The sequence below is a fragment of the Pseudophryne corroboree genome, chromosome 11 (assembly GCF_028390025.1).
Source record: "Pseudophryne corroboree isolate aPseCor3 chromosome 11, aPseCor3.hap2, whole genome shotgun sequence".
Lineage (NCBI taxonomy): Eukaryota > Metazoa > Chordata > Amphibia > Anura > Myobatrachidae > Pseudophryne > Pseudophryne corroboree.
The window spans coordinates 53480452-53503415 of NC_086454.1; the positions used below are offsets into that span (position 1 = coordinate 53480452).

The following is a 22964-nucleotide window of genomic DNA, read 5'->3' on the forward strand; positions in this document are numbered from 1 at the left end:
GGCGGCCGTATCCTGAGACGGCAGGGCCACTCTTTTAGATAAGCGCGTCAGGGCCTTGTCAACCCTAGGGGAGGATTCCCAGCGTAACCTATCCGTTGGCGGGAAAGGGTACGCCATTAGTATTCTCTTGGGAATCACCCCTTTCTTATCAGGGGAAGACCACGCTTCTTCACATAACTCATTTAATTCATGTGACGGGGGAAAAGTCACTGGCTGCTTTTTCTCCCCAAACATATTTACCCTCTTGTCAGGGACAGGGTCAGCCACTGAAATGTGTAATACATTTTTCATTGCAATAATCATGTATCGGATGGCCTTAGTTATTTTGGGCTGTAATAGTGCCTCATCCTCGTCGACGCTGGAGTCGGACTCTGTGTCGACATCTGTGTCAACCAACTGAGATAGTGGGCGTTTTTGAGACGCTGACGGCCTCTTGAGGCGCCTGGGCAGGCCCGGGTTGAGAGCCCGGCTGTCCCCCGGCAGCAACATAATCAAATCTCTTATGTAATGAGTTTACATTGTCATTTAAGACCTTCCACATATCCATCCAATCAGGTGTCGGCACCGACGGGGGCGACACCACATTTATCTGCACTTGCTCCGCCTCCACGTAACCCTCCTCATCAAACATGTCGACACAGCCGTACCGACACACAGCACACACACAGGGAATGCTCTGACTGAGGACAGGACCCCACAAGGTCTATGGGGAGACAGAGAAAGAGTATGCCAGCACACACCACAGCGCTATATACACAGGGATACACACTACCAGAAGTGAATTTTTCCCAATAGCTGCTGTATCAATACACCTTTTGCCTAAATTTATGTGCCCCCCCCTCTCTTTTTACCCTCTTAGTGCCAGGAGACTGCAGGGGAGAGCCTGGGGAGCGTCCTTCCAGCGGAGCTGTGAAGAGAAATGGCGCTGGTGTGCTGAGGAAGAAGGCCCCGCCCCCTCAGCGGCGGGCTTCTGTCCCGCTGTTTCTGACTAAAAAATAGCGGGGGTTTTACACATATACAGTCACAGACTGTATTATGTGTCTTTTTTATGCCAAAGGTATTCTTATTGCTGCCCAGGGCGCCCCCCCCCCCCCCCAGCGCCCTGCACCCTACAGTGACCGGAGTGTGTGGTGTGCAGTGGGAGCAATGGCGCACAGCTGCGGTGCTGTGCGCTACCTTAATGAAGACAGGAGTCTTCAGCCGCCGATTTCATCACCAACTTCTGATCTTCTGGCTCTGCGAGGGGGACGGCGGCGCGGCTCCGGGAACGGACGACCGAGGACCTCTGCCTGTGTTCGAACCCTCTGGAGCTAATGGTGTCCAGTAGCCTAAGAAGCGCAACCTAGCTGTGAACAGGTACGTTTGCTTCTCTCCCCTCGGTCCCACGTAGCAGTGAGTCTGTTGCCAGCAGATCTCACTGAAAATAAAAAACCTAACATTACTTTCTTTACTAGCAGGCTCTGGAGAGCCCACTAGGTGCATCCAGCTCTGGCCGGGCACAGATTCTAACTGAGGTCTGGAGGAGGGGCATAGAGGGAGGAGCCAGTGCACACCAGATAGTACCTAATCTTTCTTTTAGAGTGCCCAGTCTCCTGCGGAGCCCGTCTATTCCCCATGGTCCTTACGGAGTCCCCAGCATCCACTAGGACGTCAGAGAAATGGGAAAACTCACCGATAGTTGATGCATCGATTTCTAGGCTGTCACGTAAGATAGTTTTACCTGTCCCTGGGGCAGCTTCCTTGAAGGATGCTGCAGACCGCAAGATTGAGACCACTCTCAAATCTCTGTACACAGCTGCGGGGGTGGCCCAGAGACCCAGTATAGCTTGTGCATGGATCTCTAGGACCATTGCAAAATGGTCATGTAATCTGACGGGTTCGATTCCTTATCCAGGGGGGAGATAATTTTACTCCTACAGCATATACAGGATTCTGCTAACTTTATGGTGGAAGCCATGAAGGAAATTGGTTTACTCAATGCACGCACCACTGCCATGGCAGCGTCAGCACACAGGGTCTTATAGCTACGCCAGTGGACTGCGGACGTGGATTCCAGGAAAGGCGTGGAAAGCCTACCTTTCACAGGTGAAGCCCTTTTTGGAGATGATCTAGATACGTGGATATCCAGGGCTACGGCGGGTAAGTCTACATACCTTCCTTCCGCAGCTCCCCCGGCTAGAAACTCAGACAGGCATCCGTCATCAGAAGGACCCAGTTGGAGATCCAGAAGGGACGACCCCTGCTCAATTGTTGGTCCTGCAGCCACCAGGTCAGTGACAGACGGACTTCCGGAGGCAAGGAGATCATTTGAGACCTGATCCGGTGAGGCAGGCCGTCCCACTTGGCAAGAATCAGTTTCTGCAGAGGGCGGGAATGAAATTGATCATACTCCACCATGTCGAAAGCCGACACCATGAGGCCTAGTACATGCATCGCCGAGTGTATCGACACACGCGGATGAGAGAGGAAGCAACATATCTTGTCCTGAAGCTTCAGGACTTTCTCCTGTGACAAAAACAACCTCTGATTGTGTGTGTCCAACAATGCTCTCAGATGCACCATGCTCTGGGCAGGGACCAGAGATGATTTCTTCCAGTTGATGAGCCACCCGTGGGCTTGCAGAAACTGGACCGTCAGATCCAAATGACGGAGGAGAACTTCTGGGGAATTGGCCAGGATCAGCAGGTCATCCAGATACAGCAGGAGTGAAGCCGTCATAACTGCCATGACCTTGGTGAAAATTCGCGGAGCCATGGTCAGACCAAACGGTAAGGCCCGGAATTGGTAATGGAGATTGCCAATAGCAAACCACAGGTATTGCTGATGTGACATGGCAATAGAGATATGCAGGTAAGCATCCTGTATATCCAGGGATACTATATAGTCCCCTGGTTCCAAAGCCAGGACAATAGAGCGAAGGGTCTCCATACGAAACTTGGATACCCTCACAAACTTGTTCAAAGATTTGAGGTTGAGAATGGGCTGGGAGGAACCATTCGGTTTGGGGACTAGGAACAGCATTGAATAGTACCCCCTGCCCCTCTGAGCCAGAGGCACTGGCACTACCACTCCGTTGTCTAGGAGGGATTGTACCACTAAAAAGAGAGTTGCTGCCCTCACCTGATCCGAAGGGATGTCCGTCAGGCAACAGCGAGGAGGGGGGACGTGTCTTGAAAGATATAGCGTATCCATGAGTGATGACTTCCCGTACCCAAGCATCTGAAGTGGTCTTCAACCATACCTGGGTGAACTGTAGAAGTTGGCCTCCCACCCTGGGATCCCCAAGGGGGAGGCCTGCCCCGTCATGCCGCAGGCTTGTCAGATTTGGAAGCCGGCTGACGGGCAGCCCAGGCAGGTTTAGGCTTGGGCTTGGTGGTTTTGGAGGTGTGAGACTGTTTCGGGTATGCCTGACTCTTTGCTTTACCCGGAGGGCGATAGGAATGAAAGGAAGTACTCTTAGCCTTCGGGGCCGAAGGAGTCGTACTAGGTAGACATACGGGCCCTCATTCCGAGTCGTTCGCTCTGTATTTTTCATCGCATCGCAGTGAAATTCCGCTTAGTACGCATGCGCAATATTCGCACTGCGACTGCGCCAAGTAATTTTACAATGGAGATAGTATTTTTACTCACTGCTTTTTCATTGCTCCGGCGATCGTAATGTGATTGACAGGAAATGGGTGTTACTGGGCGGAAACAGGCCGTTTTATGGGCGTGTGGGAAAAAACGCTACCGTTTCCGGAAAAAACGCAGGAGTGGCCGGGGAAACGGGGGAGTGTCTGGGCGAACGCTGGGTGTGTTTGTGACGTTAAACCAGGAACGACAAGCACTGAACTGAACGCAGATGCCGAGTAAGTCTGAAGCTACTCTGAAACTGCTAAGTAGTTTGTAATCGCAATATTGCGAATACATCGGTCGCAATTTTAAGAAGCTAAGATACACTCCCAGTAGGCGTAGGCTTAGCGTGAGCAACTCTGCTAAATTCGCCTTGCTAGCGATCAACTCGGAATGAGGGCCACAGTCTTAGCAGACGACAAGTCAGCGACAATCTTGTTGAGATCCTCACCAAAGAGGATGTTTCCTTTAAACGGGAGCAACTCCAGGGTGTTCTTAGAATCCAAGTCCACCGACCAGAACCGTAACCAGAGAATACGGCGAGCCAAAATGGATGTCGTATCAGCCTTGGCCGCCAGAACACCTGCATCTGAAGCTGCTTCTTTAATGTAATGAGATGCCGTGACAATATAATAGAGACATTGTCTGGCATGTTCAGAAAAATTGGACGGAAACTCAGGCTCTATTTCCTGAACCCACGCCTCAATAGCTTCTGCGGCCCAAGTAGCCACAATGGTCTATGCGCAGCCCCTTCAAGGGTATAGATAGCTTTTAAGCAGCCCTCCACACGCTTATCCGACGGCTCCTTGAGAGAAGTAACGGTAGGGACAGGCAGAGCAGACGACACCACCAGCCGAGCGATTTGCGAGTCCACCGGCGGTGGCGTTTCCCAATTTATACTCAATTCTGCCGCAAGGTGATAGCGGGCTAGCATCTTCTTGTGCATGGTGAATTTCTTTCCTGGGTTCTCCCAGGATTCCTGACATATGTCAAATGAGGTAAAACCAATTTAGTAACCTTCTGACGTTTGAACCTGTCCGGTTTCTTAGATGTAGTAGCAGGCTCAGCATCATCATCAATCTGAAGAATGAGCCTGATAGCCTCTAAGATATCAGGAACATCCACCTGTGAAACAGATTCCCCATCAGAAACATCATGATCAGAGTCTGCGGGGTCAGTATACACCCCATCTTCATCGGAAGAGGTATCCGGAACATGCGTGGATTGAGGGGAAGTAACAGCCCGGTTAGAGAACTTCTTAGGTTTAGACTTAGGTGGGCGAGGGTCAGGAATACGTTTATCCAAAGAGTTATTCAAGTGCTGTAACTGAGTGGACAGAGCATCAGTCCATGGCGGATTAACCGCAGGGACCATATAAGGCTGATAAGGTACAGAAGGTCCCATAGGGGGCGCAACTCTAGTTACCAGCATAGTCAGTAAATTAGAAAAGGCAGACCAAGATGGGCCCTGATGTGCCCCCGTTGGTGCAAACTGACTGGGGGGTACAGAACCCCAAAAATCTGTACCCTCCGCAGCGATGTTATCCTCAAATGCATCTGGAACATCATGGCGGAATCAGCCCCAGACCCATCGCCCCCTGTAGCTGACATAATATGAAAGCGTAAACCACGGGGGACACAGTACAATATCAGCAAATATAATACCTAACACAAACACCCGTGCAATGTGACAGCACAAACAGAGGATTTCTGAGGTAAAATGTGACTGAAAAACACAGAGAAAAATACAGAATACGTATATCCTGTGAAATACCTAGATTATCTAATAACCCTGACGCACGGAGACCCCCCAGGTTACAGAATATAGGGATAGCAGTAGGAGGGCGGGATGTATTAACATACATCGCCGCCCCTCGCCGGTTACCGCAGCGATGTTGATCGCATATGTACTAACATATGCGATCAACATCGCGATGCGGTGACGGAGGCCCCCCGCGATACCTGTTAGGTGGTCTGCGGGGGGTCTCCGTCACCTCCCCGGGGTCCCCACACTGGCTAGATGCCGGGAAGCAGCAGCAGGCTGCCCCCGGCACCTCCTCCTCCCCCCTGCAGCCGGAAGGACGTCCGGCTGCGTTGCTAGGGGGAGGAGGACACTACCTTCCGGGTCTAGGGCAGCCTGGAGGAAGGTAAGCCAGGGGGAAGGGGGGTCGGCGTCTGCGGCGGGGGTCGACGGTGTCGGCGGGTTGCGGCGGTCGGCGAAAAGAAGCCCATAGGCTTCTATAGGGTTTCGCCATCCAGAGATGGCGAAACCCTGGACGCCGAAAACGCTGCGGTAGGGTCTTAGTAAATATGAAAATGCGGTAAAACCCCCGTTTTCGGGGGTTTTACCGCATTTTTGCTTTAGTACATCCCGCCCGGAGTGAGATACACGGAGTAGAGATCACGCAGCAGCTATATGCACACACACACAGTCACATGTACAATGCAGGAATTATGACAAACAATAAAACTGCACTGGACTAGCAATACTATTACTGAGTAAAGCTATGTATGTAAACATATATCAATGTACAGTAAAAACTGGATGAATATCACAGGGTACTTGTACTAAATAACCCTGAAGTATGCACTTGTTCTTAATTAACACTGTCTAAACGACATGTAGAATACTTAAGTGTCCTGTAAATGCACAGCGCTGATGATGCAGGCAGCTTTACAGAGGAGGCATCACCCAGCAGTCCCAGAATCAGCTCAACTGTGTGTAATGGCACCCAAACGCTGACAGGGAGTGAGGGAGACAGAGAGATGCAGCTCCAGGGCGGGAACATTTACTCTAAATGGCGCCCAGGGGCTGGAGGAGGGGCTACAGGCCAGAGCCTTATCCCCTTCATGGACTTCACCACCGGGTGCTGCGGGCCTTAATAAAATGGATTATAGCCTTATGCCCTCGTGGTCTAGTGGGGTCCCTGTCAGGGACGTGCGGTGAGCTAAATGGCACAGGAGGCACTGGCTAACTCCAGAGCCAGATTTACATGCAATATATGAGCCAAAGGGTACATCTGGGCATTATACACAGGTGCAGCATTATAAACGCCTGGAAATCTGGTGAGTTTTGATTAGAGATGTGCGGATAAGGTGCCTCACCTGCCATAGACCTTTTACTCCAGAGTTTGGGCTATAAAAATTATTAGAATAATGCAAAGAAGATATTTCAAACAAATTATCAGTATTTTTCATATATTTTATTCAGTCAAAACTCTTTTTTAAAAGTATGACAGGAAAGGTTCTGCCTCACCCCACCGCACGTCACTGGTCCCTGTATGGCCACAGTGTCCACGCCAGCGCGCGTGCCCCGCCTCCTAATGACCGCACCGGATCGCGATTTCCAGCGGGTCCCGCCTGGCGGACCCTCTTAACTCCTCCCTGAGTGTGGCCACGCGATCCCGGAGAACTTTGGTTAGTGTGTGTGCACTGGGTGAAGAACCGGAGCCTCCGCTGTAAGTACCCAGCAACCAGGGACGTGGGAGTATACCCCCGTCCCTGGGGGAGGTGATAGAGCTGCAGCAGGCGATATCAGAATAATATCTAGCACTAGAGTGCCTCTGCTGCAGCCCTTGAATTCTTCTATCTTCTTTAAAATAGCTCTTCTTAGGGCTGCTGGAGCAGTCCTGCCTGTTAGCTGCCTGCACTGCAGGCACCAACTTACAAACTAAGCTCCTGTGCACAGAAGCGGGGTTATAGAGGAGGCGGCGCTGAGCATCTTGGGAACAGTCAAAGCTTTTAGCCTGTTGGTGCCTCGGATCAAGATCCTACTCTATACCCCGATGTTATTCCCTGTGGAATACCAGTGTACCCCGCTTCAGAAACGAGGGTTATTATTCCAACCTGTTTGTAGTTCCGAAACCGGACGTTCGGTAAGGCCCAATTTAAATCTCAAGTCGTTGAACCCGTACTTACAGGTGTTCAAGTTCAAGATGGAGTCTCTGAGAGTGGTGATCTCAGGTCTGGAGGAGGGGGAATTCTTGGTGTCTCTGGATATCAAGGATGCGTACCTTCATATTCCGATTTGGCCGCCTCATCAGTCTTATCTAAGGTTTGCATAACAGGACTGTCACTACCAGTTCCTGACCCTGCCATTTGGCCTCTCTACGGACCGAGGGTGTTCACCATGGTAATGGCAGAGATGATGTTTCTCCTCCGCAAACAGGGAGTGAACATAATACCGTATCTGGACGATCTGCTGCTAAAAGCACCATCCAGGGAGAGGTTGTTAGTCAACATTGCCCTCTCAACCCGTCTACTCCAGGATCACGGGTGGATTTTGAACCTGCCAAAATCTCATCTGGAACCAAGACAGAGGCTTCCATTCCTGGGGATGATATTGGATACGGAGGCGCAGAAGGTATTCCTTCCATTGGAAAAAGCATTGGTGATCCAGTCGGTGGTGCGAGATCTGAAAGAGAGGTGAAGGGGCCACAGTTAAGTTGCAGGGGTATTCAGGAAAATGACACAAGTACATTTACAGAGGAGAAGGTCCTAACAGAACTCTTAAAGCTGAAAATGGACAAATCTATGGGGCCAGATGGGATACATCCAAGGATACTAAAAGAACTTAAAGAGGTGCTGGTAGCACCATTGACAGAATTATTCAACCAGTCATTAGCTACAGGAGTAATTCCAGAGGACTGGAAAAGAGCAAATGTAGTCCCACTGCACAAAAGTGGAAGCAAGGAAGAGGCAAACAACTACAGACCAGTGAGTCTTACATCAGTAGTAGGGAAATTGATGGAAACACTCTTAAAAGAAAGAGTTGTAGATTATCTCAAATCCGGCAATTTACAGGATCCCAAACAGCATGGATTCACTGGGGGGAGATCATGTCAAACAAATCTTATTGACTTTTTTTGACTGTGTGACTAAAGTGATGGATAAAGGTGGAGCCATGGATATAGCTTATCTAGACTTTAGTAAGGCTTTTGACACTGTTCCACATCGCAGACTGCTAAATAAACTTGAAAGTTTGGGATTGGATATTAGGATTATTGAATGGATAAGATCTTGGTTGAAGGATAGAAAACAGAGAGTTGTGGTAAATGGAGTGCATTCACAGGAGGGAAATGTTACCAGTGGAGTACCCCAGGGATCTGTACTTGGACCAGTGCTTTTTAATATATTTATTGGTGACATTGCAAATGGCATTAAAGGGAAAGTATGCCTTTTTGCAGATGACATAAAGGTATGCAACAGGGTAGACACACCAGGTGAGGTAAAACAAATGATTGAGGATCTAGGTAGACTAGAGGAATGGTCAAGAGTGTGGCAATTACAGTTTCATGCCAAAAAATGCAAAATCATGCACTTGGGTCTCAAAAATCCAATGGCTAAATATAGTATTAATGGCACCATACTAGAAACTACTGAGGAGGAAAGGGATCTAGGAGTCACTATTTCAGATGACTTAAAGGCAGGTAAGCAATGTAACAAAGCAATGATAAAGGCTAGTCAGATGCTTGGCTGCATTGGGAGAGGAATCAGCAGCAGAAAGAAAGAAGTAATAATGCCACTGTATAGGTCATTGGTACGGCCTCATCTAGAATACTGTGTTCAATTCTGGAGGCCATATCTTCAAAAGGATATTAATACATAAGAAACTGTACAAAGAAGGGCAGCTAAAATGGTGCATGGCCTACATCACAAAACATACCCAGAAAGACTAAGAAATCTCAATATGTATAGTTTGGAGCAGAGAAGGGAAAGGAAAGGGGGGACATGATAGAAACTTTCAAATATATCAAGGGTTTTAACAAAGTCCAGGAGGGAAACATTCTCCAAATGAAGAGAAGCAATAGGACACGAGGACATGCACTGTGACTGGAGGGGGGGAGGTTCAGGGGAAATTTGCGGAAAAATTACTTCACAGAAAGGGTAGTGGACAAGTGGAATAGCCTCCCATCAGAGGTGGTAGAGGCTTAGACAGTAGAGCAATGTAAACATGCATGGGATAGACATAACAATATCCTTACAAAGAAATAAGGATCATATAAGGTTAGAGATAAAAATAATGTAAAAAAAAAAGGGGCAGACTAGATGGGCCAAGTGGTTCTTATCTGCCGACAAATTCTTTGTTTCTATGTTCTAAGACAAACCCGGACATCGGTGCATCTATGCATTCGCCTTCTGGGAAAGATGGTAGCCACTTACGAGGTGCTGCAGTCGGAAGGTTTCACGCAAGGCTCTTCCAGCTGGATCTGTTGGACAAATGGTCCGAATCGCATCTTCACATGCACCAGAGGATCCGTCTGTTGCCAAAAGCCAGGATTTCTCTTCTGTGGTGGCTTCAGACTTCTCACCTGACAGAGGGCCAAAGTTTCGGGATTCAAAATTGGATTCTGCTAACCACAGATGCAAGCCTCAGAGGTTGGGGAGCAGTCACCAAGGAAAAACAGTTCCAAAGAAAATGGTCAAGTCAGGAAGCCATTCTTCCAGTCAACATTCTGGAACTAAGGGCCATATACAACGCCCTTCTACAGGCATCGCATCTTCTTCAAGATCAAGCCATTCAGGTTCAGTCGGGCAATGTGATGGCAGTAACTTACAGAGGGGTCATACCGACCCGATCGCACACTGCGCTTTGCCGCAGCCATGCGATCAGGTCGGAACTGTGCATGCGCTGCGGCCGCATTGTGCAGGCGCATCGTTGCCCAGCAACGCAGCGACGCCGCTAGCAAAGAAAGCGGTCGCAGCGGCGACCGCAAGAACATTGACAGGAGGAAGGCGGTCCAGGGCGTCAACTCACCGTTTTCTGGGCGTGAAGATCCGAAAGCAGGCGTGTCGAGGCGTTTGGAGGGCGGATGTCTGACGTCAATTCCGGGACCCGCTGGATTCATCACACAGGGTAAGTAAGTCTAACCCTGGTCTTGTTTTACACAAAACTTTTTTAGCATAGCAGGGCTGCACAAGCGATCGCAGCCTTGCTATGCAAAAAAACACTCCCCCATAGGCGGCGTCTAGTTGATCGCACAGGCAGCAAAAAGTTGCTTCGTGAGATCAACTTGGAATGACCACCCATAAACCGACAAGGCGGAACGAAGAGCAGGGCAGCAATGTCAGAGGTAAGAAGGATTCTCCTCTGGGAAGAAAGACACGTTGGCGTTGTCCGCGATCTTCATTCCGGGAGTAGATAACTGGGAAGCAGACTTCCTCAGCAGACACAACCTCCTCCCAGGAGAGTGGGGCCTTCACCCGGAGGTGTTCGGGTGCTTGACACGTCGGTGGGGAATGCCACAAATCGACATGATGGCCTCTCGTCTCAACAAGAAGCTCAAGCAGTATTGTTCCAGGTCGAGGTTCCATAAAAGTCCAGATTTCAGCCTCATCCATTTTCTTCCAGAAACAATTGGCTTCTCTCCCTGAGGTTCAGACATTTTTGAAGGGGGTTCTGCACATCCAACCGCCCTTTGTGCCTCCTATGGCACCTTGGGATCTCAACGTGGTGTTGCAGTTCCTGCAATCGGAATGGTTTGAGCCTTTACAGAACATTGACGTCAAGTTTCTTACGTGGAAGGCCGTCACGCTGTTGGCGAGGCGTGTGTCAGAGCTGGGGGCGTTGTCTCACAAAAGCCCCTAATTTGATTTTTCATGAAGATAGGGCTGAACTCAGAACTCGTCAGCAATTTCTTCCAAAGGTGGTGTCTGCGTTTCATATCAAACAACCTATTGTGGTTCTGGTGGTTACCGACACCTCTGCTACTTCAAAGTCCTTGGATGTTGTGAGGGCTTTGAAGATCTATGTGAAGCGGACAGCTCGTCGCAGAAAATCTGACTCGCTGTTTGTTCTCTATGATCCCAATAAAATTGGGTGTCCTGCTTCAAAGCAGACAATTGCACGCTGGATCAGGCTTACCATCCAGCATACACTATACAGGGGAATTGGGGCTCAACTGCACACCCTAATGGTTGTAATGAGATTTTATGGTACTACAGGAGAAAGAAAGGGTGCAGATGCACTATACAATCATTACTCTAAATTACAATATACAATATAATAAGAGGTTGTTAGCATATAATTGGCCAATGATATGGGCTTGCCCACCGCATCGAGGTCACCTCTATCGAGCAAGTCCCTAACACTTTGGGGTTCACATCAGGGTGCAGGGCACCCTCAAATAAGCAGAGGTAGTTACTGAGTGTAGAAAGTGTTTTAAACTTAGATATAAAGTATGTGAAAAATATATATACATGGATAAAATAATACACATAGGAGGTAGTGACAAAATAGTGAAAATTAAGTGTTAGGGTGTGATGCCCCAGCCAGAACAGTTCAGGGGACCCTGTGCCCCAATGCTTACCCAAAAATACACTGACACTGTATGAAAATAATAGACCTTTGGTCAACCAGTTCTGCAGGAACCTCAGCACTCTCCCACCCGGTTCGGGAGCTTTGGTACATCCCCATGGTACTAATGTGGACCCCAGTTTCCTCTAGGACGTAAGAGAAAATAGAATTTTAATTACCTATCGGTAAATCCTTTTGTCGTAGTCCATAGAGGATACTCAGCGCCCGCCCAGTGCTTTGTTTCTTCCTGCACTGTTACTTGGTTAAGTATTGTTGGTTCAGCGGTTGCTGTTCCTAGTTTAAAGTTTGGTTAGCTTGGCTTTTCTCTAGTTTGTGTGTGCTGGTTCGGAATCTCACCACTATCCTTTTATATCCTTCTCTCAAAGAACGTCCGTCTCCTCAGGCACAGTTTCCTAGACTGAGTCTGGTAGGAGGGGCATAGAGGGCTCGCCCACACTATCAAATTCTTATAAAGTGTCCATGGCTCATAGTGGACCCGTCTATACCCCATGGTACTAATGTAGGCCCCAGTATCCTCTACGGACTACGAGAAAAGGAGTTAACGATAGGTAATTAAAATCCTATTACTACTGAGTATATAGTCACTGCAGAGCATTCAGCAGCTGAGAAAAGCAGTTTGTATGGGCTCCAGTCCATATCTGGTATGTAGGACAGCACAGGACTGTAAGTAGGTGTGTGCGAGCGGTGTCTCGCACACAGTGCAGAACCATGGGGAGCGACTCCATCACTGCCCCATTACCTCTCCTACTGTCCATCCTGTTGTCAAGTTCGTACTTACAGTACTGTACTGCCCCACCAACTCCCTGTGCCACGTCCTTCTCCTCCTCTCTATGACCCGACAGCTCATGGCATATACATCCAGAATTTCTCCTGCACTGCCTGGGTTACTGAACACAGTAGCTCAGCCATGATCCATCTAGTGCAAAGGAGAGATAAGGGTTGCACTTACCTCCCATCAGTACTTCAACTTTGGGCTGTGAGAGATCATCCACACAGCCTCCGCCACTGTCTAGCACTGACAGCTACAGTAAGTTCCTCAGCAGCCTCCGAGCTGCGGATCCCTGGAGATGGCAGTTGTTCACTAGCATTCAACAGCTAATTACGTTGCAGACCCCTACAAGTGTAGTTTCCCAGTACTAGTACTGGTCCCTCGGGAGCTCTATAGTAACATGCACAACACACATGGTCCATGGAGGAAGAGGGGTTAGAGAGCGTTACGCTCAGTTGCAATTCCTACCAATTTAACCTTTTCATTGCACTTTGGTGGTCATTCCGAGTTGTTTGCTCGTTGCCGATTTTCGCTATGCTGCGATTTGATGCTGAATGCACATGCGCATGGTACGCAGCGCGCATGCGCTTAGTTATTTAACTAAAAACGTAGCAGTTTTGCTGTTGTTCGTGCAGCACTTTTCAGTCGCACTGCTGATCGGTGAGTGATTGACAGGAAAGGGGTGTTTCTGGGTGGTAACTGAGCATTTTCCGGGAGTGTGCTAAAAAACGCAGGAGTGGCTGGAGAAACGGGGGAGTGGCTGGCCGAACGCTGGGCGTGTTTGTGATGTCAAACCAGGAACTAAACGGAATGAGGTGATCGCAATCTAGGAGTAGGTCTGGAGCTACTCAGAAACTGCAGGGAATTATTTAGTAGCAGTTCTGCTAATCTTTCGTTCGCTATTCTGCTAAGCTAAGATACACTCCCATAGGGCGGCGGCCTAGCGTTTGCAATGCTGCTAAAAGCAGCTAGCGAGCGAACAACTCGGAATGAGGGCCTTTATGCTGATTGAAACATGCATTCCAAAGTTTGATGGTTCTTCATTTTTTAAGATATTTAAGGTTGAATTGAGCTACTATAGACTATAAACTATGTTTAATAACATTTTGCTTATGGGTGTAGTATCTTATGCCGGCGGTCGGGCTCCCAGCGACCAGCATACCGGCGCCGGAATCTTGACCGCCAGCATACCGAAAATAGGGCGAGTGCAAATGAGCCCCTTGCGGGCTCGCTGCGCTCACCACTCTGCGGGCACAGTGGTGGGCTGCGCGCACCACGCTATCTATTCTCCCTCCAGGGGGGTCATGGACCCCCAAGAGGGAGAAAAGCTGTCGGTATGCTGGTCGTTGTGAGCCCAGCCGCCGGAAAACTGAAGACCACCATTTGCTTACTATGCTAACATCGACTGGATGAATTATGATGGCGCTGTAGTAGGTGCAGCGCCCAGTGACTTGTTGGAGGCAGGCAGCGCTGTATTCTGTCGGCAGCGGGCAGAGCATAGGCGTGCGCACATGCACCCCCTTATCCAGAGCCGGCACCATTCGGTAAATGCAGGCTGGAGGCAACGTATCCTCTCTGCTGCGCCGGCTAATGCTATCTAATGCTATGGGGTAGCAGACCTCCGCGAGGCTGGAGCAAAGCAGAGCCGCCGCTCTATTGGATGGAGATGTGGAATAAACAGATGTGCCCGGGACAAGGAGGAAGAGGAACCTCCCCCTCCCTAGATCTGGCAGAAGTGGGCAGCCGTCAGGAGTAGGGACCAGAGGCAAGCACTCATTCATGCAGACTGGCGAGCGGGCGAAGACGCCACTTTGAGAAGCCTGGCCGATCAATCCAAAGTGAGGACAGCAACAGCACCACCACTCCCTCTCATCCTTACCCTGCCACTCTCATTAACCCTCCTCTCACCTGCATCAATGGGAGGATCAAGATTAAAGAGGTGAGCTTGCCAGAAACTACATTTTTTTTGAGGCTTTGTTAGGGGCGCTCAACTCTCTCTCTCCCTTTGTAAAAGGGGACTCTATTGCTATAATGTGTAAAAAGGGGACTCTGCAGCCATAATGTGTAAAAGGGGACTCTGTCTGCCATTGTGTGTAAAAGGGGGACTCTGCTGCTGTAATTTGTAAAAAGGGGGACTCTGCCTGACGTAACGTGTAAAAAGGAAGACTCTGCTGCCGTAATGTGTAAAAGGGAGACTCTGCCTGCCTAATGTGTAATTTGAATAATGGAGACTACTGTACAGCGTAATATGAATTTGTATTATTTTGTGGCCACGCCCCTTCCCCATGAAGCCACGGCCCTATATTTTTGTCACACTGGCCCTATTTTAAATAAGGGGGGGGGGGGCAATGCGGTTTCTTGCATACAGCGCTAAAATGTCTAGATACGGCACTGGGACAGCACAATCTACATCTCACAGGTAACAGACTTTCATAGTGAGGTCACAGCCAGCGTTACATGACATCCTGAGCAAGTGCAATCACGTAGCCTAGCTGTGTGTAGTTAGTAGCAAGTGCCTGTATGCAGCTTATTATTCACTTAAACCGAGCCCTTCACCGTGAATGAACATTTAGCTGAGTCAGCAGCGCATCACACAATAACAATGTGTCATGATAGTACATTCATTTAATAGGCCACAACTCTCCCAAGCTATGGATATACAGTATATAGCTACTTCCATTTAAGCAGGTCTTAATGGATTGTAGGACAGGAGGGAAGGTCTTCTCAAAGAGTGTATAATAAGTGCAGGTAATATAAACCTGAGGGGGCCCAGGCTTGATTAGTGAGGGCTCGGGGCCCCAATTCCACTTCCGTCTCAGTAATCTCAGCAACAAGCTGCTACAGTCATTCCTATGCAGGATATATACAGGCACTACACTTACCCTGTCTGTCTTCTGCTGCACCACAAAAAGAAAAAACATATAGTCGCATTAACTGCTCTGCTCTCTCTTCAGGCCTGCGTCCTGCAGTACTCACTACAGCGCCACTGGGCTGGACTCCACAGTTGCCTGAGTGACCAGGGCCTATTAGGCTATTGTTCCTAGTACAAGCACCCCCCCTATACTACACCTCTGTCACCAGGCCTGCATGGTAGGAGAAGCTGCTGCTACTGTGCATCAATGTGTCCATTATACAACAAGTTGTGGCTCCTGCCCTAGCAAATTTTTGTGTGTTTGTGTGTGTGTGTATATGTCGGGGGTTTAGACTTTAAACCTTCTCTGCATTTTCACATTTAATGTGAGGGCGTTTATGAAGAAGCCCTGTGAGGATTAGGTGACGGGGCAGTGAACCTTATCCATTCCCCCCCCCCCCCCCCTCCCCCCCTTCTTCCCCAGAAAAATTCATCATCTCTGGTAACTGCACTGGCTTCCCACTGGAAACGCTTTCTGCTAATCTATCATGGTGTTTTCTCCTTCTAGGACTGCCAGTCTGGACTGCAATAGCAGAAGGCATTTCCAGTGAGAAGCCACTCCCCTCCTATTGCGGCAGCTCTACCTGGCTTCTAGGGGCCACAGATAACGCAGTCCCTAGAAAATGGCTTGTTTTGTGCACATGTGCGAATCGTGAGTGCGCACATTGCAGTCCACCTGCAAAAAGAAAAGAAAAGAAAAAAAAGTAGGTTCCACCACTGTTCTTAATCACTAAAACATTGCTCTACTACAGCTTGGCCCTCATTCTGGAAGCCATAATTCTTTCGACTTTATCTGTCATTAAGAGACCGTTGCAACCATTTGGGTTTTCAACTTGAGCTGACAACAAGCTGTCTTATTGAGTATACCCAAAAGACTTCAGGGAACCATTTGCGGTATCTGTTGACCAGTCCTGGTCATCGCCGTTAGAGGAATTTTGGCCCATTCCTGCAAGTGAATTAATCGAGAGATCAGATATACAATTTATATCTGCTGATTGACATGAATAGTGATGCATTTAAAGGTCAGACACTACTAAGATCTCATACCGAGACATGGGTAGTTTTAAAATAAAGCCTATTCAAGCTATTAACTGTATTATTAGATGGTTCTTACAAGAATCTCAACCTTGTTCACATCCTACCTCTCAATAGTATTTATAAACGCTGCCTATTGCGTGTCGGTGCGGCGTAAGAGACCCCAACAATGGGGTTGATCCAGACCTGATCGCTGCTGTGCTTTTTCGCACAGTGGGCGATCAGCGATAGACTGTGCGTGCCTATGCGACGGCCAACGGGAATCGACGGTCAGCAACAGGATGGTACGAAAATTCAGATCGCACAGGCGTTCATAAGGTAACTGACAGAAGGAAGCAGTTTGTGGGCGGTAACTGACCGTTTACTGGGAGTGTCCGGAAAAACGCAGGCGTGCCCAAGCATTTTCAAGGAGGGTGTGTGACGTCAGCTCTGGACCCAATCAGCCTGTTCTCTTCACACTGTAAAAGTAAGCCCTGGGCTACGCACAGACTGTACACACTGGATTTTTTGCACCTCGGAGTACACATGCGATCGCACTCTTGCACGGCGCCTATCCGAACGCAGGACAGCAAAGTCAGCGACCAGGTCTGAATCACCCCCAGTATGTCATATGGGAAGGACCAGCCCTCATTAATCCCTTGCACTGTGAGAGGGCTAAACATCAAACACCCATCTGAGTCACGCAGCCAGTAATATTGTAAAATACTTCTTCCTATACAATGAAAGCGTGATCTTGTAGTAGCACACAGCATTAAAAGGAAAACGGTTGCAACCAAACTCCATTCTGGATTTATTACATTGTATAAAAGTGACGCCACTTGTTTGCAGAGAAAAGTCAAATAAATCCATTTTCTTTTTTCAAAACACACAGAACCGCTTCAGTAAGACACTGATTAAAATAAAATCTGTCATCTGTCACGTTTGAGGACAAACAGAACAAATATAGTTTTATATAAAGAGGAATCGACTGATACATTTTTACAAAAGTTACCAAAGAGTTGATTTACACAAAACTGAGAGTGTTAGATAAGATTTCAATGCGACCGTAGACCAAATACAAAAAATTAGTTTCGGCAAACCGGCGGCCAATATCTCTGTATTGGGCAGCTAACAAGGCATGCCCCGTTAGTGGCCGACTCTTGCGTCTGCGATTCAGAAGTTTCGGATTCTCACTCTGCAATTCCTGTGGAAGCGGAGATCAGCATTTGTATATACAAATATATATTTTTAGTTGTACACTGCGGCATGCGAACATCTTGCACACATATGACCACAAACGTCAGTTGTTGCCAGAAATCATAAGGCAACATGCTGTATTATTTATATTATAAGTAACTTCGTCCAGGATAGAAATACAAAATAGGATTTGTCTGCATTAAATACTCAGTAAATCTAATAAACCTTTTTGCAATCACTGGAATATATGGAAAATTCACATAATCTCAGGATCTTGGACATACAAACATTTGAGAGTTCATGTTGGTCCATTCATGGAATTTCAGCCTCTGAATCTCCCATACTAAGTTGCACCAGCCTTGTGCTCACTAAAGATAAGAGTGCATGCTCTTGTGTCCCTCATGATGTATGCCTGACGTCCTTGTCATCACACCCCTTGGGACATATCCTTCTCATTGGCGTTTTTCTGCACAGGTTGCTCCTGCATCTTCTTCATTTCCAGCCCCTTCACCCAAGTGTAACTGAATGAGCCTCCTAGAACCATTGCGTTACTTGTCCACCACAAGAAACTCTTGGTGTCGTGGAAGTAAAACACCGCCAACACAGTCTGAGCACAGGCCTTGGCCGTTCCGGAGATATTGTGGGTCAGGGGACTGGTGAACTTAATCTGCATTCCTGTAACATACCCTATGGCAAAGCCAAAAATGCCTCCTAGAGTCATCATTCCCCAGAAGTACAGCGAGTCCAGTTTGTCAAACGAAATGAAAGTGTTCACCTCTCCGAATAGGAGAAGCAGCGGCAGGAACAGTATACAAGCGTTGACGTTGTTGTAGAAGGTGAGGCGCCAGATGCTGCCTTCTACAGCCGGTAGGATCTTTGTGGTAAAAATGGCGTTCAGCGACACACACATGCTGGCAAGGACTCCGAAGAAGATTCCAGCCCAGGATAATGTGCCTTCTGCTCCTTCTTGGTCTATGCCTAGCCAGAATCCACCTATGGAGACAAAATCACCCAAAAATAAACTTTAATCAAGGTGTCTTCAGCAGAGCCAGATTAACTGCCGGCCAACTGGGGCCATTGCCAAGGGGCATCTACACATATCTACATCACCAACGTGAACGCACTGTGGCGTATGTGAACTGGGGTTTTTCCTGTGCCATAATGTGCACTCGGGGCACTACAGCGTGTTTAGTGTTCATTCTAGCACCCTGCACCGGTCACAACCTGAGCAGTTCCTCTTTCCTGGCTGGGTTGTCGCTTTCTGCTCTGGTGCTTCTAGCACACTCTGGACTGTATCTCAGCACTGAGTGTGCTAGAAGCACCAGAGCAGAGAGCGACACTCCAGGCAGGAACGAGGAACTGTACGGGTTGTGACAGGTGCAGTGTGCTATAGTGAACACTATCGTGTATATACAATAGTGTCCAAGTTTGCTGAAAACTAACATTTTTAAAGCAGCAACCGTAGACCAGGAAAATTAGGTTGGTTTTGCTTTGTAAATGATTGCCGCTTTAAAAAAAAAAAGAAAAGAAAAAAAGTGGCCATTCTCGGTCAACATACTGTCTGCAGCAAACTCGGCCCCTATTAAATATACCCGCATGTGTTTAATACATTTATGATGCTGGGAGTATTTATATATAGTGATAGGGGCCCTCACAAACCTTAATCTGGCCCTAGTCTCCAGTATGCTGTACAAAACATGTACACTGGTTAAAGTACCGTCTGAATGGATTTCCACCCCCCCCCCCCCTTCTACAGCGAAAAATTAATCAATAAAGTAAAAACTGCCTGTATAAATGGCAAGGTTTCCAGACAGTAGGTCAACACCATATGGTCGACAGGTACAAAAGGTTGACATGGTCAACAGTGCTTAAGGTCGACAGGTTCAAAATGTTGATTTTTTTTTTTTGCCCACGTGGACTACAATTAGGGTTACCACCTCATCCCTTTAATTCTGGACACATTGATTACACAGGTTCTGTGGCTGATTAAAACCAGGTGAAATGGAGTCTTGAAGTCAGCCAGCCACAGAACCTGTGTAATTAATATGTGTCCAGAATTAAAGGGATGAGGTGGTAACCCTAACTACAATTGGGAATAGTAACTTTGCCAGGTGCAGCGGTAGCACAACGAGGCACCTTGCCACAGCGTGGCAAACAAAGCAAGCCAGCTAGGGTACACGTTTCCACTAATACCCCCTATCCACTAGCTCCTTAAAACACGGGTGAATGCGCGGGGGCGCGCATTTACCCGTGTTTTTCCCTAGTGGAAAAGGGTCCCCATGCAAATTCCCGGATCAAGTGATCCGGGAATCCTACACGGGTAGCTAGCCGGGTTGAACACGTGTTCAACCCGGTAAGCTGTGTAGTGTGAACGGGAGCAGTGTCGAGGCGACACGGCTCCCATTCACAGTGTATGGGAGGGCGGCACTGGGAGATCATGTGATCTCCCAGCGCCGCCCCTGCTGCATCACTAGCAGCGTCACCAACCCAGCAATACGCCGGGTTGGTGAGCGCTGATGGGAAAGGGGGCTGTAGCACGGGTCGCAGCCGTGTCAGGCGACACGGCTGCGACCCTTGCTACAGTGGAAAAGGGGTATAACTTGGCATACAAAATGACCCCCCCAAAAAATGCTGACCATTTTTGTGTCGACCTTTTGACCTTGTCACACTAATTATGGCCACACCTAAATAGCAAGTGTTAAAGCATATAGGGGGTCATTCCGAGTTGTTCGCTCGTTGCCGCAGAGCGCATGCGCTAAGTTATTTTACACAAAACTTAGTAGATTTGCTGGTGTTCGAACGACGATTTTCAGTCGCACTGCTGATCGGTGAATGATTGACAGGAAGTGGGTGTTTTTGGGTGGTATCTGACCGTTTTCCGGGAGTGTGCTAAAAAACGCAGGCGTGTCAGAGAAAAACGGGGGAGTGTCTGGAGAAACGGGGGAGTGGTTGGCCGAACGCAGGGCGTGTTTGTGACGTCAAACCAGGAACTAAACGGACTGAGCTGATCGCAATCTGTGAGTAGGTCTGGAGCTACTCAGAAACTGCAAAGAATTATTTAGTAGCAGTTCTGCTAATCTTTCGTTCGCAATTCTGCTAAGCTAAGATGCACTCCCAGAGGGCGGCGGCCTAGCGTGTGCAATGCTGCTAAAAGCAGCTAGCGAGCGAACAACTCGGAATGAGGGCCATAGCACACAAGTAAACTTTCAGGAAATCCTAAACTTACAGCGGATCTGAACCTGCACACAGTGAGACCCCCGTATGAGGAGGCCAGACTTGCAGTCCGGAGATACGGTTTCCTTTAGAATATTTAGGCTGCACTCTTATTAATATTAATTAGGCAACTAACAAAAAAAAACAAAAAAAAAAAAAAGAGACAAGAGGCTGCGCTATATATGTTAGATCTAGGATGAAATTATTCCTAAAAAGAAGCTTTGTAACCATATTTTTTAATTAACATTAATTTCATTTTTGAACTTTGGGACTTTTAAAGAACAATAATAATTATATTACAGTAATAGAAGATACTATTATTTAACAATACAAAATAGGTATCAAGGACCATTACAATCAGACATAAGTTTTTGTAAAACTGCATTTTTCTATTGAGCAATATAATAAGATTTTACTCATCGGTAAATCTATTTCTCGTAGTCCGTAGTGGATGCTGGGGACTCCGTAAGGACCATGGGGAATAGACGGGCTCCGCAGGAGACAGGGCACTCTAAGAAAGAATTAGGACTACTGGTGTGCACTGGCTCCTCCCTCTATGTCCCTCCTCCAGACCTCAGTTAAGGAAACTGTGCCCGGAAGAGCTGACAATACAAGGAAAGGATTTTGGAATCCAGGGTAAGACTCATACCAGCGACACCAATCACACCGTATAACTCGTGATACACTTACCCAGTTAACAGTATGAACAACAGAGCATCAGACAACCTGATGCAAACATAACATAACCCTTATTTAAGCAATAACTATATACAAGTATTGCAGAAGAAGTCCGCACATGGGACGGGCGCCCAGCATCCACTACGGACTACGAGAAATAGATTTACCGGTGAGTAAAATCTTATTTTCTCTAACGTCCTAGTGGATGCTGGGGACTCCGTAAGGACCATGGGGATTATACCAAAGCTCCCAAACGGGCGGGAGTGCGGATGACTCTGCAGCACCGAATGAGCAAACACAAGGTCCTCCTCAGCCAGGGTATCAAACTTGTAGAACTTTGCAAAGGTGTTTGAACCCGACCAAGTAGCTGCTCGGCAAAGCTGTAATGCCGAGACACCTCGGGCAGCCGCCCAAGAAGAGCCCACCTTCCTTGTGGAATGGGCTTTTACTGATTTTGGAGGCGGCAATCCAGCCGCAGAATGAGCCTGCTGAATCGTGTTACAGATCCAGCGAGCAATAGTTTGCTTTGAAGCAGGAGCACCCAGCTTGTTGGATGCATACAGGATAAACAGCGAGTCAGTTTTCCTGACTCCAGCCGTTCTGGCTACATAAATCTTCAAAGCCCTGACTACATCTAGTAACTTGGAATCCTCCAAGTCACGAGTAGCCGCAGGCACCACAATAGGTTGGTTCAAATGAAAAGATGACACCACCTTCGGCAGAAATTGCGGACGAGTCCGTAATTCTGCCCTGTCCGTATGGAAAACCAGATAGGGGCTTTTACATGACAAAGCCGCCAATTCTGACACCCGCCTAGCCGAAGCTAAGGCCAATAGCATGACCACTTTCCACGTGAGATATTTTAACTACATGGTCTTAAGTGGCTCAAACCAGTGAGATTTCAGGAAACTCAACACCACGTTAAGAACCCAAGGTGCCACTGGTGGCACAAAAGGGGGCTGAATATGCAGCACTCCCTTTACAAACGTCTGAACTTCAGGAAGAGAAGCCAGTTCCTTTTGAAAGAAAATGGATAGGGCCGAAATCTGGACCTTGATGGACCCTAATTTTAAGCCCATAGTCACTCCAGACTGTAGGAAGTGAAGGAAACGGCCCAGCTGGAATTCCTCTTGTCAAAGTCAGAAAAATATCCCCATACACGCTGCCATATTTGCACCTCACGCTGGTCCGCGCTGCGCATGCGTGCGCTTTCCCGTGATAGCGCATACCCGCTGATGCGTGCACCCGCTCGCA

At 48.1% G+C, this 22964-nt stretch overlaps 1 protein-coding gene across 4 annotated transcripts in view; it reads right to left on the reverse strand.

Moving 5' to 3' along the window:
- Positions 1 to 17409: 17409 nt before the first annotated feature.
- The window catches only part of SLC35C1 (solute carrier family 35 member C1), a 45793-nt gene continuing 40238 nt past the window's right edge, over positions 17410 to 22964 (reverse strand). For all 4 annotated transcript variants that reach the window (XM_063944325.1, XM_063944323.1, XM_063944324.1 and 1 more), the window contains one exon: positions 17410 to 18812. In XM_063944325.1, the coding sequence (XP_063800395.1) occupies positions 18247 to 18812 (566 nt within the window). In that variant the 3' untranslated portion in view covers positions 17410 to 18246. The remainder of the gene's footprint in view (positions 18813 to 22964) is intronic.